Consider the following 17,168-nt stretch of genomic DNA (forward strand, 5'->3'; position numbering starts at 1 on the left):
ACTTTTAGATATTTTTACTGGAAAAAAAATTAAAAAAGGATTCACAAAAAAACTAATTTAGAGTTGTTGTTTTTTGTTTTGTTAATAGACAATTAGAATTCAGAATAAAAATAAGCATTCGTTTAAATAACAGAAATTAAATGAAAAGATTTGTTAAATTGCATGTAGGGCTGTCACGATTCCTCGATTAAATTCGAGAACTTGATTTGAAAAAATCCTCGATTGCAACTTGCCCGTGTCGATTAACTGGAAAATACCGGAAAAGGCATATAATAAAATATAATAATATATATACACCCAATATAAACACAACTGTGTTATATAAACACAAACTTTTATGTTAGATGAGATTAATCGATTTGACAGCCCTAATTAAAAATATTCCAAATCATGATCTAGCATAGTGCTATTGTGAAATTCACAAAAGCTGTTATTCAGTTAAATAAATATATGTGCTGCGGCCGGTTTTCAGGGCTTTTCTTCCGTCTCAAAGAGACTCAGTTCACAGTAAATGCTACTCCACACGAACTGAGTCTCTGCATGTGCTGTTTGTTTGGTAGTGTGCATTTGGGAATGCATAAAGTCTGACACGCTTGTGAAGAGTTGCACTGTTATCATCTCAGCAGCTCGGTTAACAAACTCCAGCGCTGCATATTCTTTGGGTTTGGGTTGTTTATAACGTTCATCTGGGAACGCATCGCGCGCCATTTCACCAGATTTGTAATGTAAATCATAATGGGAGGAGATCACAGGAGAATAAATACATCAATATTTGTTTCTAAATATGCAAACCGTTGTTCATCGTGATTTAAAAATATATGTTTAAACCCTTGCACTGAATTTGCATGTTTTGATGTCCACATGTTCAAGAAATTTGGTTGTAGCATTTCTATCATAAAGAAGTGGCCTTATATTAAAGATTAAATGGACATGAATGTTGTTTGGACAATATTAATCAAGGATTTGATCATGCTGTAAAGTGTAACAACAGCAATCAAACGGTTGTTAGCGCCCACATAATGTACATACGTTGATTATGTTTATATTATGTATATTGCATTATGCATTTTGACAGTGTCGTTCAACAAAACCATGATTACTTGCTTTTAATAATTTTTCTGAACCAATTATTATTGCTTCATTGTTATTATACGCATGTAGGCATTTTAATGGTTATTGTTCACTTAGGTCTATTTTTATTACCAAAAAAAGATACAATTACTCGATTAATCGTCAAATAATTGTCAGATAAGTAGATTACCAATACAATCGTTAGTGATAGCTCTACTTCCATGTCAGTCAGAAAATGTCCAGTTTAAGTGAGAATTTCTTGATCAGAATAAGTAGCAATATGAACCACACCTGATTCCAATAGAATCCAACAGGCTACAACTCAGTTCTTAACCTACAGTAACTTCACCCTTCAGATATGTAAATAAAATACAGATGACTATGATTAATCGATGCCACAGGTCCCCTCAGATTAAATAGCTCAAAACGTGAGACTACATCACTGCATGTACTGTATGCTAGATTGAGGTTTTAGACAAACAAAACACTAGAAAAATGACACTATTTCTGCATTACTGGTTCTCATAAACTGATTGAGTCTTATTGAGGAAGAGGAACAGTGCAGTATAGTAGGCCAATATTTGCTAAAAAGCTTTTTCAAACACACGGTGCAGTGAGTAGGCTGTTTTTCCTCCACTATGTGAATCCACACAATGACTCCATTTCAGAGCCACAAACCAGCACTGAGACTGAAGCGCTGGCAGGGGGCCAGCGGGCCCTGGTGCCTCAGTCAGATATCAAAACACTGAAAGAGGTAGACAGAGAGAGACAGAACAGCATATTGTGAAAGAAAAATCACAAATGAAAAGTATCTCAATTGTTTCTCCTAGACTGCAATAAGACTCCAGTTTCAGAACAGATTTCAACAATGTTTCAAAAAGTCCATATGAACGCAAACATTTCTCATCTAATTCTCTCAAGAACAAACAATCTGAGCTGCTATGCATATTAAAACGTGTTATAACTCTAAACCCTTACAATATGTCAAATATGATCTCATTTGTAGCTCCGACTCAAAGCTGCATTCAAAGCCGCTGTAAAATGCTTTGAATAACTTTAAATAGCCAACAATTAGACTAATGAACTACATTAATTGCAGCATTACTGCAATTAAGACAAACTAAAATGGAAACTATATGAGAACATAACTTGGATAAACAATTACTAAACTAAAAGAAATGTTCATGACTCCTAAAAATATATATAATTAACTAATTTGATGAATTACTATAAAAAAAAACATGATATATACAAAGTATAAAACTTTACACCCAACCTGCATTAACTATAAAAATGTCACTAGACAGCAATAACTCTAGACTGTGAAGAGAAATTTAACTTTACCACTTAAGACATGAACTTTGGCAGCCTATAAAGTCAATACTAAAACTAAAATAAAAAATTAAACTGGAACTAAAAAAAAAATACTATAGTAAATACTAACGCTAACAATGACAGAGTGCAAAATAATTGAAATCAAAACTACTTAAAAGGCAAATTATGATAAGAAATCACTGTAAAAAAAAGAAAAAAAAGTTGCTGCCTTAAACATCCAAGTTGATTGTACTTAAAACTGCAAGTCATTTCAACTTAAATTAAATTAAACTGACTTAAAAATGTGTTAAATCTTGTATAGCTTAACTTATTTTGGTGAGTTAAAGCAATGTAAAAACATATGTTGTCATAACTTATTGATCATATCATTTTTTAACACTGTATAATAAGTCAAGTCAAGTCAAGTCAAGTTTATTTGTATAGCGCTTTTCACAATACAGATTGTATCAAAGCAGCTTCACAGTATTAAATTAAAATAATACAACAAAGTTTGTTTCAAGAGGAATTTATTGATTGATAAAATTAGATTAAATATCCCCAAAATATGCCCAACTGAGCAAGCCAAAGGCAACAGTGGCAAGGAACCGAAAAACTCCATCAAGTGACCTAATGGTGTCCTAAAACTCCATCAGGTGACCTAATGGAGAAAAAAAACCTTGGGAGAACCCAGGCTCAGTCGGGGGCCAGTTCTCCTCTGGCATTTATGAGCTAGAGGACGGATTGTAGTTTGAACTGTAGGATTATATGAATGCCTGGCTGAAGAGATGCGACTTTAATCTAGTTTTAAACTGGGAGAGCGAGTCTGAGCAACGAACAGTATCAGGAAGACTATTCCAGAGTTTTGGAGCCAAATGTGAAAATGCTCTCCCTCCTTTGGTGGTTCTGAATATCCTAGGTATGACCAAAAGCCTTGAATTTAGTGATCTTAAAGAGCGCGATGGATTATAGGGCGATAGAAGATCCGTTAAATAGACTGGAGCTAAGCCGTTTAGGGCTTTATAAGTCAGTAGCAATACCTTGTAATTAATACGGAACTTTATAGGTAACCAATGCAGTGATGATAAAATCGGTGTTATATGATCATATTTTCTTGATCTCGTAAGAACTCTAGCGGCGGCATTTTGGACTAACTGTAGCTTGTTTATTGAGGATGCAGGACAACCAGCTAATAAAGCATTACAGTAATCCAGTCTCGAGGTCATGAATGCATGAACTAACTTTCTGCATCAGAAACTGATAGCATATTACGTAGCTTAGCAATGTTTCTAAGGTGGAAAAAGGCTGTTTTTGTAACATATGAAATATGATTTTCAAAAGACAGGTTGCAATCGAGTATAACACCCAGGTCTTTTACTGTAGAGGATAAAGTAACAGGACATCCTATGATGTTAAAGTTGTATTGTGCGAGGTTTTGTGGGCGGTTTTTTGAACCGATAAGTATTACCTCTTGTTTATGACTTGTAATAATCCTTGTTTATGACTATTATTAATAAAAGTTAACTATTTATGTCCCAAGAGTTTGTCCACTTCACATTGTGCTTCAGAACAGAGCAATAAAATGATCCCTGGGGAGTATTTTGAGAAACAAAACATATATAGCCACCCTTCAGTTGTCCATCCACTGTAAGATCAGACAAGATCACGGGTGGATCATCTATCAGGTGCTGTTTAATAAAGCTATCAGAGGATCAGCCTTCTCACGACGTGCTTAGGCGCCAACGCAATCTTCAGAACGACGGTATGACTATTCTCTCTCATCTCACTCCCCTGGCTGTTATCGTGTGGCTAAATCCATCTGGTGTACAGTATTAATCTACAGGTCTCTCGCTATCAGAGTCTGTAATCACACCTGAGGCGGAGAGCCGAGCCGTGAAGATGCATGTGTATTACACAGACCTCCCCAGAGTGTTCCTCCAAAAAACTGCTTATCTCTTTATTCAGCACAAAATGAGAACAGACCATGCCTCCATCCAGACGCAGCCTAAAGCCTTTAAACTCCAATTCCCCATCTCTCCCTCCCACTTAATTTCATTAAAATCTAAGCCTTATGATATTCTGACTTTTTTTTTGGTGTGCAGTGCGACTTAAGCGCGAGGAGAGTTTAAATGACGCGTGCACCGGCGCTGACGTGCTTTCCGGAGGATTAACACAAAAAAAAAAGCCAGACGACAGGCTTCTGCTCTTTCGGTTTCGGGGGTATTTGTTTCTCGTTCTCCGCCGGGAAAAACGAGCGCACACTTCATTTCGCTCTTTACAGCCGCTGCAATTTTAACATTTTCAATTAATCTCGGCGAGATTGAGGAGCGGAGCTCCAAATCCCCTACAGTGACGGCAAGGACACGGGAACGGAGCTCTGACAGTGACCCAGTGGATATTCAATCAATTATCATTAATTAGAAATCTCTGATTAATTCTATTTGTTGATTAAGTCAATTAAAACCACAAGCACTTGTTATCGCAAATGAGTATAATGAATTCATGTCGGCCATTTGTTCCCAGACACGTCCCCTCGGCTCCGGCCTGCTCGGGTTTCATCAACGCCTGTCAGTCGAGGCCTCGATCCCGACGCACTAATAGAGAGAAATAGTACCGCAGTGAGTGGATAGACAATAAAAGCAAACTTAACCAACCTTCAAGCAAGACAAAACTCGATGTCAGCAGACTGACGCTAGTCATATTATACAGGAAAAACGATCATGATGAAGGATCCTGTTTTGCATTCTGCTTGACGTGTTCGTTATTTCAAATACGTCTAAATTACCCGAGACGGAAATGCATTGGTTTGAGTCGGGCTGTCAGTGACCTTCCATAAAGCTTGTTGTCAAAGGATGCTTATTTTTAATTATTTTTCCCTTTAAGACAAAAAAACTGACAGTGTTTTCAAAATGAGACTAATGTGTTACGAACGGCAGACGTCCTCTTTACCGTGCTAAAGCAAACAAATGGCAGCAAAGTGATAACATTGCCATCAATGGGGACATTTTCTCATTAGCGCCTGTAAATGAAAGCAAGCGGCATGGATGTATAATGAAAAATACGACTCTATGCATCTGTGTGTGTGTGCGGCCAGTCGATTGTGTGTGTAATGAACAGGCCTGTCACCTGTCTGCTCCCCATTACTAGCTGATGAGACACTAACTCTGTGTTTGGCGCTCTCGCGCGCCCGTCCCAGAACTGGCTTAATGCGGTTAGCACTTGCCAAAGAACAGGAGTTCCTTATTCCTAATCATGGAGAAAGTATTGATATTATATCTGCGCCGTCACATTCAATCAGGCTGACGGGACCCGGAGGATGAGGCCCCGGGGCCCCACGCTGCGGCGAGCTGATCAAAGGTGCCGGGCAGACGTGGAGATGGACTCTGACTCGAATTCTGCCGCAGATATTCAGTCTGGCTTCCATTTAGTCTAATTCTCCTGTGAAATTCCTTTAATAGGAACGTGGTTTGGAGTTGGAGGTGTTTTTGAAAGGGCTCTTGGCGCTGCTCGACAGCAATCACTGAAAAAGACAATAATCGCTAAGACGAAGAAGAAGATCTAGTAGGGTTATTAGTGGTGTGTCCACCATCGAGTCTCACTTTGGCTCAATACTCGAGGTTAGTGACCCCAAAAGAGACATCAACGTTTAAATCCCACACGGTTTAGGCCACAGAAATGAATGATACCTCAAATCATGTCATTTTTTTGTGAGGAGCTTAACCATTTGTAAGTTAACAACATAAAACTCTAAACATAAAAATGCATAACTCACAATGTTGAGTAAAGTTAAGTCCATTTTACTGGACTGAATTAATTAACTTCATTACTTTTCATTATAATCAGGTTGAGTAAATACATAATATATTGAAATAAGAATATTTGTGTTAAACATTTGTCTCCAATCCATCCACCATCTATAATGATTTCTCTCACAGAAATCTACAGTGCATTATATATTTAAATTTTAAATAATATTATTCTATTTGAATATATTTTAGAAATATAATGTATTCCTGTGATGATCATTACTCCAGTCTTCAGTGTCACATGATCCATCAGAAACCATTCTAATATTCGAATGTGCTCAAGAAACATTTCTTATTATCATCAATGTTGAAAAGCATTGTGCTGCAAAATATGTTTTGTGGAAACATGATGAATAGACAGTTTAAAAGAACAGCAATCATTTGAAACAGAAATATTCATCCCTGATGAGTAAAAGCATTAATTTCTTATATTTATAGAAATAACAAATCTTCAGGATACAATGAATTCTGTAAGTTAAACGATTGTTAACTAATGACCAAAGTTGGCATGCGGATCCCGTCATGTCTCCTCTCCCTGACAGGAAAAGTCCAACCCTCGGGTTTTAATATCATGAAGGCACACTATTAAAGGAAAGACAGTTATTAATGAAAGAAGTGAAATTGGCAGCCAACTACTCTGAGCCGCCTGACCAGTGAAGGTTAAGATACAATAGAGTCTAATTTTAGGCACTCCACTCCCCCTAGCAAGTAAAGAACTTAATGCTTTTTATTCAGTGGAAGACAGACATTTTTATGATGACATTTTAAAGGGTGACCATACCTGTTACTCATAACGAAGTGTCTCACTATCTCTCCCTTAACACATCCTTTCAGCCTTTTATTGGCATCAGGAATCTACACTGAACAGACACATTCCAGCAGCTCCAGCCGTGAGGCACTACATATAGATTTTAGTTACACAGACAGGTCATAGATAAACTCTTAAACTGCCAAAACTGATGTTCAATTAAAACACAATAATCTGGGATGAATTTATCAAAATCACTAAATGCTGAGTTTCTGGGGTAATCTCAAACCCTTGACCCTTTCTGAAACAGTAAACAACTATCATACGCACCAATAACATGTCAGTGTAAGATTACAGCAGTCGGCCACAAAAAAATAACCTTACAATGACTAACAGTCCCTTATCTATTTATTTAAAAGTACAGAGACCCTATTAGTGATAAATGCAGAAAAAATTATCACGTGCACAAAAAAACTTCTAGTTTTCAAATGAAAGTGCATGCTTTCAATAAATTCCTACAGGTTTGGAACAACTCGAGGGTGAGTAAATGATGACAGAATTTAAATTTTTGGGTGAACTATCCCTTTAATAAAAATCATATTATTATTATTATTACTGGTACATTTTCCAGTCATGTCCCTGCCTACATTTTTCACATTAAATACAGTTTTCACTCACAAAACTGTCCGATTACAGAAGTAAAACAGGCTGCAAACGCCATTTCATGCTGCTTTTAAGTGCAGCGCACTTTAAGTTTGGCTGCACTGTGGACAGAGACGAGAACGGTGCTGTTTCAGAGATTTAGAGAGGTGTACTGTAGATCTCAGCTCTCCCGCTGATGCTTTTCAAGTGCTCTGTGATCACGCCAAGTCACGCCAGTTAGCCAATTCATGCTTCAAAAGCAGACGAAAAAAAACAGATCCATGTAATCATCCTCCTTTCTCATTCTTTCCTTGTAGTGCAATGGCAGAGTCCATATAAATCGCACTTACCAATATTTCCGATCATTGTATTGCTATTTTCTCTGGATTATCCCTGAGAAATCAATGTGAGCCTTTTTGGCTGCATGTCATTTGATCGAAGGAGAAAGTGAGCCTTATTTCCCCCCTCCTGATCATTTAGCTCTGTGTATATTTAAAGCTTTTCCTCACTTATGTTTGTCACTCAGCAGGTGGATGTAATCAGCTCCACTACCTGTGTTTTGACACGTCTTGATTAATACTCCAAGCTGTTTCTCAGGATTTTAACTCAAATAATTATTTCATATGGATTTTCAGTCAGGGGATTTGATGTGTGCTTTTTGCCCTGTATTTATTAAAAGTGCACGGATCAAGCGAAGCAGGTTGTTTTTTTAGAGAGCGGTTCTCTCCTGTGGAGTTTGACTAAGCAGTTTCATTTTTGTGTATATGCTATACACCCAGACTACCTGACATGATGCCGTCATGCATTATAGTTTAAGTGTGCATTATGGTTTAGTGTAAGCTGCTCTGAAAAAGCAAAGTCTCAGCAAATGTGTCTCAGCAGGTGTACAGGTGCTATACTAGGTACTGATAAGTAGTGCTCGATCAATACAGGTTTTTCGATGGCTGATGCCCATTCATATGGCCATGGAAATTATGCCATGGAATTCTGTGGAAGAGATTTAAAAATAGTAAAATGTGTGATAAATGGTAAAACTGAGCTGAGAGAACTACGCTCTTTTTGAAAAGCAGTGTCAAAGTATCCAAAATATGTAACGAGGGAAAACACAAGCGATAGGAGATGCGTAAACCTTTGTAAATTAGGGAATTACAAATCGGAAAACTAAAGCTTTCTGCATGTCTGGAAATGGAAATGAAATATAATAATATGAATAACTTAATTCAACTCTTATCCTCCAAAACTTTATGTATACTTTATACTGCTCTGACCCTTCTTGCTGTCAATCAATTAACCAACTAACTAATCACACATTTTACTGTAATTAATCGTGATTTATTGCACTTAACATTAAATTTGCTATTTATTTTAAGGCTAATACATATATTTGCACTGAATCTCAAAATGATTGTAGAATCAACAAAGACTGTACATTTTAAATGTTTAATGGCAACTTTTTTTTACCAAGTACTATGAATGAAGGCCAATATCAGTAATACCAATATACTGCTATTGATGTCTCTATTCATTGAATTTTTCTGTGAATGAAATGAGTAATTATAGCCATTCAACATCATAGCATAATTGAAAAGCCATAATTTGTAACATTTAATAGGCTTTGACATTTACACGGCTACATCAGAAAAAAAGAAAGAAAAAAAAAAGGTTCCTTAACTTTTTCCCCGCCAAACACGGAAATGTCCAGATTTCCGTGTTTTCCCTGTTACACACTAGGGGGCGCTATGACACATCTTCTGAAAGAGTACTAAATCTCCAGATCAAAGCACAAGCGAATAAGATGCAGAAACAAGCGATAGCATATATGCATATGTAAAATAATGCTATCATCAACATTAAACAGAATTTAAAACAAAACTGCCGAATGTTACCCAATGAAATGTCGACCCAGGACGAGGTACAGGACTGTGAAGCTTTTGGGGATGTTGATGGACTCAATCTACTACTCCTGTGATGCGATCATCGTTCTGAATCACATCCAGATGTAGTCTTTGACAAAAATGGGATTTTCTCAGCTTTTTGCTCAAAATGTTTTTTATTATTATGAAACTTGCCCATATTCAAGTGTTGATAAAAAATAATGCATGAAGCTATAATAAAACGTTTTAAGCGTTTGTTTAAAAACAGAGTCTCATACAACAAAATATTCTGGGGGCCATGACATTTATGTGAAAATGATCAAAAACGCTGGTGGTGGCAGGCAACTTTTATAAAAATCGCTGGCGGGGAAAGAGTTAATCGTGCTAAACTATTTTAACGCATTAAAAAGAAAATATTAATTGCAGAAATTATATCGACCTATCATTAGTGATGCAACGTAAAAGCAAGGAAGTTGAGAGGCACTTGGCTTCAGGATGCGAGACTGACCTATGTTAAATTATTGGCTAGAACTGTTTTTTTATACATCACCATATATACGATGTATGGAAATGAGCTGTTTGACGTTTCCATTGTTTCAGTTGGTTCCTTCTTTGACGTTACCTTACAACACAGCCATGCTAAGTTTAATCAATGGGTAGTGTTTGGGACACCTGGCTGAGAACATTTATCATTTTTGAAATTCCATTTGGTGACACTAGTGGAGCAGAAATGGCAGCCAAAGGATCTAAACCTGTCGTAAAAATGACCAACCGCCATGACATGAAAACCCTGAAGTAAACTCTAGATAGACGCAGCTCTTCTTCACACTCACCTTGAAGTGCTGCAGCTGTTTGGTGGCTTGCGGGTCGTGTTGTGGGTCATCAGTGTCCTGCGTGCTGCTCTCACATTGTTGTGCGTCTGGTCTGAGATTCAGATTGAAGATGAAGAGCTCGGTTTCTCTCAGCCAGCTCTTTAACTCCTTTATCCGGCTCTCCAGCTGGGTCACCATCCTACTGGTGTCTGGAGACAGAAGTTCACGCTGACTCCGCTGGCCCACACTGGGCTCCACATGCTCCGCCAGGGTTTTCTGATTGGACACAAACAGAGGTGTCACACAAGCACATTCAAGAAACAAACATGACAGGATAGCCCAATTTACCATATTTTATACACCCATTTTACTGTAGTAACATGGTATTATGATGCATAAAAAAAATATATACTAAAAAAGGTAAATAAAATAAAACTAAATAAACTAAATATAAAAAAAGTAATATATATATATATATATATATATATATATATATATATATATATATATAAATAAAAGGTAATAAAAAAATAAGGTACATTTTGTTAGTGGGAATTGATTACAACTATTTTTTTTTAAGTCTAAAGAAACTATATTTTATTGCAAATACAATTTATTTTATAGCACACCATTTCATGACTTTAAGGTGCATGAGTTTACAATGGTCTTTCCACAAATACCACATTTAAACTATGTTAACAACGCAAAGTGTATGTTTAGTGTTGATCCAAAGACAAAATTATTTCAGACAACAGGCTAGAACAACTTAAATGCACTGAACTGCTTTATACGCAACTCATATTATTTGGGTTTAATAAAGAAGAGAGCTGTGGTGATGACTGCTGAATCCACACTGCTGTTGTACGCCTGAAGTGTCTGATAACAGGCAGTTTCGTCTGATGAGTCTGAAGGGGTTAAAATCTCATCGCACAAAGTGGCATTTTAGAGCAACATTCAAATGTTTGTTGAATAGCAAACAATCAGCAGCAAAAAACACACCAATGATTTTAGAAATGGGCTCCGCTGAACAATTTTCTCCGACTGACAGCAAGAGAAGCGAGAACCATGCTGAGCTGTAGACTCCCGGTGCATGTGTGTGAGTGTGTGTGCATGTGTGTGTATTCCCACCTGCCTGGGAATTGCAGTTTTTAGAGACAGGTTGAACCTTGTATACTGAGATGGCAATTGCAAGCACAATACACACCATTATCCAATTAATACACACACTGGCTGCTGTAATTGTCTTTCCTTTATGTGTGCCGTGTGTCGGGAAGCTGGAATGGAAACAGATGTGATTATGACGCAGCAATGAAGTGGCTATTTCAGCATACAGCATAAATTAAGTTCTCAGGGTTTGACCACACACATCCAGCCAGCTTCTTCCTCCCATGACCGGCCTTTATTAACACATCTGTTCCTCTCCTGTCAGCAAAGTGTTAATAGCAAAAGGAAATGGACGGCTCAACTCAGTGACAAGGGACATTTTAGCTTTAATGTGAAAATGGGTTATTCTGGCCGAAAACAAATGTTGAGGTTTTCTGCTGGGCTGACTGAGGCAAAATCAGATCTCATAGTGATTTTATGAGACATTAGCGGTCATAGCGTGTGAAAACGTGCCGTTTTTAAAATGTAATAACTTTCTCCACATCTGAAACTACTTTCCTTTTCGGCTGACATCACCAATCACTCTTACTTTTTAAACCCCTCCAACCACCTGTCATAAAGAGACACTTTTAACCATGAAATTGAACAAAATTGGAAGTAAGACTTGTAGATTGTTAAAAAAGATTTCTATTTCAAATAAATGCTACTCTTTTGAACTTTATATTCATCAAAGAATCCTGGAAAATCTATCACGGTTTCCACAAACATATTAAGCAGCAAAAACTGCTTATTTTTCAACATTGATAATAACAGGGCATGTTTCTTGAGCAGCAAATCAGCATATAAGAATGATTTCTGAAGGATCATGTGACACTGAAAACTGGAGTAATGATGCTGAAAATTTTGATTTAGCAATAATATTTCACAATATTACCATTTTCATCAAATAAATTCTGCCTTGGTGAGCATAACAGACTTCTTTCAAAACCATAAACACAATCTTACCAGCACATCTTAAACAATAGTGTTCCTCCTTGTTTAATATGAAAATACATCACATTTTAGAATGGGTAAAATGGGTTGCATATGCCATTTCATGTTGACAATATTCTAATATATTTTAAGAGGTGATAAACTGTAAGAAAAAAACAGATTTTTCATGCTTATTTAAATTGCTTATTGAATTACTTTAGCAGACATAAAATAAAACAATGTAAAATACAGGAAACAAATTAAGAAACCAATGGATTATGCATTCTAACATCATAAAAAAAATCTGAAAATGTATGGGGGGAAAAAAACTATTTGGATATAACTTCCCACATTTACATATTAATGTCCATTCTGTATTCAACAACTTACCCGCCCTAATGAATTATTATAACATCATAATATAAATTTACATATAAACATCACATTGCTACAGTACAAAAACAGCTTGTTTAATTCTGTGGGTCGCAGAGAGGATGGGTCATTAAAAGTGCTATAAAAGTGTGTAATATGAACTATTTAATTCAATCAGGCCCAAAAAGTCCAGTTTCATGGACAGAGAGGAGAATCTCTCTTCTGTCACTGTTTATTCCTCTCTCTCTCTCTCTCTCTCTCCTTTTATTTCCCTGTTCTTTCCACTCATCTGAATACAGATGATTTGACGGGCTTCAATGGAATCCAGATACCGCCATTGTTTTCTCTGAGTAACAAATGTCTTAGTGGGAGGTGAAGCCAATGCCCTTGGAGGGTCACACGACAAAAAAACAGGAATTTATTGCCACTTTATTTTGTTCGGGAACAGTTTGCAATCATAAATTCTTCATAAGCAGAATACTTCAGAGAATGGTCTGTCTTCATAAATATATACGACAGGGGACATCAATTTCATTTAATTCACAATTTGTGTCAGCACAGCAGATGCCAATGGCTGACTTGATAGGCTTGTTTAATATGCAATTGAGACGGCATAATGCGCGGTGCAGGGAGCAGCGACGCTCAGATTGAACTCTCCGCACCGCTGACGGTTTATTCCTGTCGCACACGCCCCAACGAGACGCCACTCATCGCGAAAACGCGTCGCGCACGCTCACACCAGTCAGAAAGTTTGCCGTGGCCAAGCGGCGGTGAATATTCCTTTTCTGGATTATTCTAATTAACGCTTGATTGCGACAGGGAGGGAAGATGTGAGTTGTTTGACACTTTGAAACTCTCCGAAAAAATTCATGTTTCAGATCAAAGGCTGTTATGCTAATCTTGAGGAGCATTGCAGAAGCATATCCACGTGGGTGTATATGTTTACTCATTATTAGTGAAGATAAATTATTTAGCATTATACCACTGTGAAGAGCTGTGTAACTTCACCTTTATAGAAATAGTCAAGCTTGTGATTACCCTGCAAGGAAAATGCAGCTAAAACTAGATTCTGATGGTAGAAGCTGGTCGTTTATGAACTGGTTTAGGTGGTTGAGCCAGTTAGTAGTGATGATTCTCTCTGACCAAACAGTGATCAGCAGTGTTTACACTTCACATTCTAGTATCGGTACGGCTCGCTTGGAACCTCAACCGAGGTGGTACTGAAAAAAGTACCAGGTACTAGGTACTGAACACAGTGGAAAAAAACCCAAAAGTGAGCCGTACCGAGCCGTACCATGCAGTGGAAAAGCACCATTAGAGCTGGTAAACCACCTTGGTTAAAGTCCCCCTTTAGTCAATAATTTTATCCCTTAAAACTCATCTTTGATCAGGTTTTTTCCTGTAAAAAAAAATTCTTCATGCCTTAAAATAGCTGGAAATCTACACCCTTGCTTCATTTAGTATTTGCGGATTCATGAATATGCAAATTATCCCCGCCTCCAATCACTGACACCAGCTCAGAGACCCACTCAGTCAACTTTTTCTGAAGTAACTGTAGTAAACACAATCTCTCATTATTAATACGCTTAGCCTTTTGCTTGTCTACATTATTAAACAGCTAATAATGTGTTGCTTATAGACCATGTTCCCGTTCACCATTTCAGTCTGCCTTCAAAACGTTTCTAAGAATGCTGATTTTTAGAACAACTCAGAACGTCAGTGGAGAAAGGCATATAGTTCATCATAACATCAGAATATACATCATATACATAATTCACCCGGCTATATTGCTAAGAGTACCTGATTTTTCATTTGAACAGAAAAATATACTACAATTTCTCTTGAGACACCCCTGCTTCGCAGCATAGTAATCACATTTACGTCATTGGATACAAGGTAGTTTGTGACGTCAGAAACACCAGCGAATTCAAACCGCGTTTTTGAGAACTTGTTCACTGCAGTTTTAAGGAAAAAATACTCAGCAATGGTGTTGACTCATGAATTTGAACATGGTTTGTCTGAAAGCATATTAAAAACATCACATAGACATAAACAACATTAAAAACTTGATTTTCACCACAGGGGGTCTTTAAGTTTATGGGAGCTGATTAACAATCTTCTAAACACATTGAAGTGGTTGACCACTATATGCTGGTATGATGGGCTGGGTTTCTGTAGCTTATCTAGTATGGCGCTATAATGTCATGGGTTAAATTTTGAGGGAACAAACATACTGATAAAATAAAAATATACATAAAAATATAAATATACTACTGTTAAAAAGTTTGAGCAGTGCCGGTCCTCCCTATACACAAAGTACGCAAGTTGCCCTGTTGCTCTCAAAAAATTGTTTAATGACTAGGGATACGTTAATAGAATTGGTTTTGGTTTTGGCTTCCAATGATTATGAAAACATGATGCCGCATACCGTTAAAGCTACACTGTGTAATTTTTTGACTTGATTCTTAGCAAAAAACACTTTGTTCTTTAAAAATTATATGTGCTCATTCATGTGTAATTACTTACACCAACTAATCAAGTATTCTCGTAAGCGTAGAATCTGCCATTCAGAATACATACAAGCGAGTCGCTCAAATGGGGGCAGCCATGTTGCGCATCCATCTTGAAAATACAGTACTGTGCAAAAGTCTTAGGCATTTTAATACCCCCCCAGTTATTTATATATTTTGCTGTAGTGTGTAAGTAGGAAATATCAGTTTACATTTCCAAACATTCTTTTTGCCATTAATTGTAATAATCCAGTGAGATTTGTGTGTGCACAAGGAGTCTGACAACAGCCGGTACGATATTAACATGCCTAAGACTTTTGCACAGTACTGTACAATCGCCAAGGAGGGACATACCTGGAAATTCAAGTTTCGCCTTTCGCACTTTTACACTCAGTGGCACCATGGCGAATGCGAGGGGGAGATTACTCGCGACTGCCGGCAGATTTGAAAGCCTGTTGAAGATGGAGGATCACGCCTATTCTCGAGGACATGTAACAGAGTCGCCAAGGAAGCGAAAGATTTGTAATAGTTTTCTAAAGTAACCTCATCACTTGAAGGAACACCCATGGACGAAGTCGAACTGGAAGCCATGTTAATCTTGGAATAATACGGCCACCGTAGGAGTTAAAACGCCATCGGAATGGGAGGGGCTAGAAAGTAATATTCGGTTGGTAGTTATATACAATTTCACCGCAAGATGGGGGAAAATCTTACACAGTGTAGCTTTAAAGTGGTGCATTGTCGCCCTTCCTATGTAACATCCAAATTAGCCATGTAACATCACTGTTGTAATACACAGTCTCCTGCTGGAATAAAAATAGAGTTAAAAGCACATTGAGCAGTGAAAGCCAGGCAGCTTTCTGTCGGAGTGAAACACTGACAACTAAGTGGCTACTTTGGGTTTCGTTTGTGCGCTTAATAGGACAAATTCACAGTTTTCACTTAAATGCAGTCGTTATGTCTTAAATAAACATAAACGGTTGGGAAAGTAATCAAATGCTTGTTAGTATATTAGATCTGTGCATTTGGTCTTAAAGTGACAGCAATAAACCTGCTGTCTGTCATTTTATTTTAATCGAACAACAAAAGAAAACAAGAGAATCATTCACTGCTCTTCACTGAATAACTTGAGTAACTTTAATAAGAATCAATATATATATAATTCATACGGTGAAGACTATTCAACTTTTTTTTCTTTTTTTTTACATTTGATTACTTTATTACATTTCTGTATAGCTATTATTATTATTAGTAGTAGTAGTACTCAATTGTTTATTTCATCTGTAGCTTTTTTTCTATTGTATTTGTTCCATTGTTTTTACATTTATTTAAAGTTATTATTAACCGTTTCAAGTCACAGTTAATTGTTGATTAAGTGGTTGGGGGTCATAAGGGTTGTTCATAAACGCATTGACCGTGGTTTTGCTTAGGGCCCCAAGAAGTCTAGGACACTGAGTTTGAGGTTGATTTATTTAATGTTTTTGAAAAGTCTATTATGCTCACAAAGCTGCATTTATTTAATCAAAAACACAGTAAAACACTAATATTGTGAAATATTATTACAGTTTAAAATGATTGTTTCCTACTTTAATTTATTATGTCATTTATTACTGTGTTGGCAAGATGGTCACATGATCCTTCAGAAATCATTCTAATATGCTGATTTGCTGCTCAAGAAACATTTCTTATTATTATCAATGTTGAAAACAGTTGTGCTCCCTCATATTTTTTGTGAAAACGGTGCTAAAATTTTGTTTAGACTTTGATGAACAGAAAATTACAGAAATTATTTGAAAGAGAAACATTATAAATGTCTTTACGGTCACTTTTGATCAATTTAATGCGTCCTTGCTATATAAAAGAAGTCATTTCTAAATAAATTAATAAATAAAAATCTTACTGACCCCCAACCCTTGAACAGTAAACTACAAATGCAAATAACTTTG

The 17,168-nt window shown here is 36.8% G+C and overlaps 1 protein-coding gene across 1 annotated transcript in view; it reads right to left on the minus strand.

Annotated features, from left to right (window-relative positions):
• The window catches only part of akap6 (A kinase (PRKA) anchor protein 6), a 175,250-nt gene that overhangs the window by 13,926 nt on the left and 144,156 nt on the right, over positions 1 to 17,168 (minus strand). Inside the window, exon 12 of the mRNA XM_082142267.1 lies at positions 10,286 to 10,540. Within this exon, the coding sequence (XP_081998393.1) occupies positions 10,286 to 10,540 (255 nt within the window). The remainder of the gene's footprint in view (positions 1 to 10,285; positions 10,541 to 17,168) is intronic.

The sequence above is a fragment of the Leuciscus leuciscus genome (genome assembly GCF_965113295.1).
Source record: "Leuciscus leuciscus genome assembly, chromosome: 17".
Lineage (NCBI taxonomy): Eukaryota > Metazoa > Chordata > Actinopteri > Cypriniformes > Leuciscidae > Leuciscus > Leuciscus leuciscus.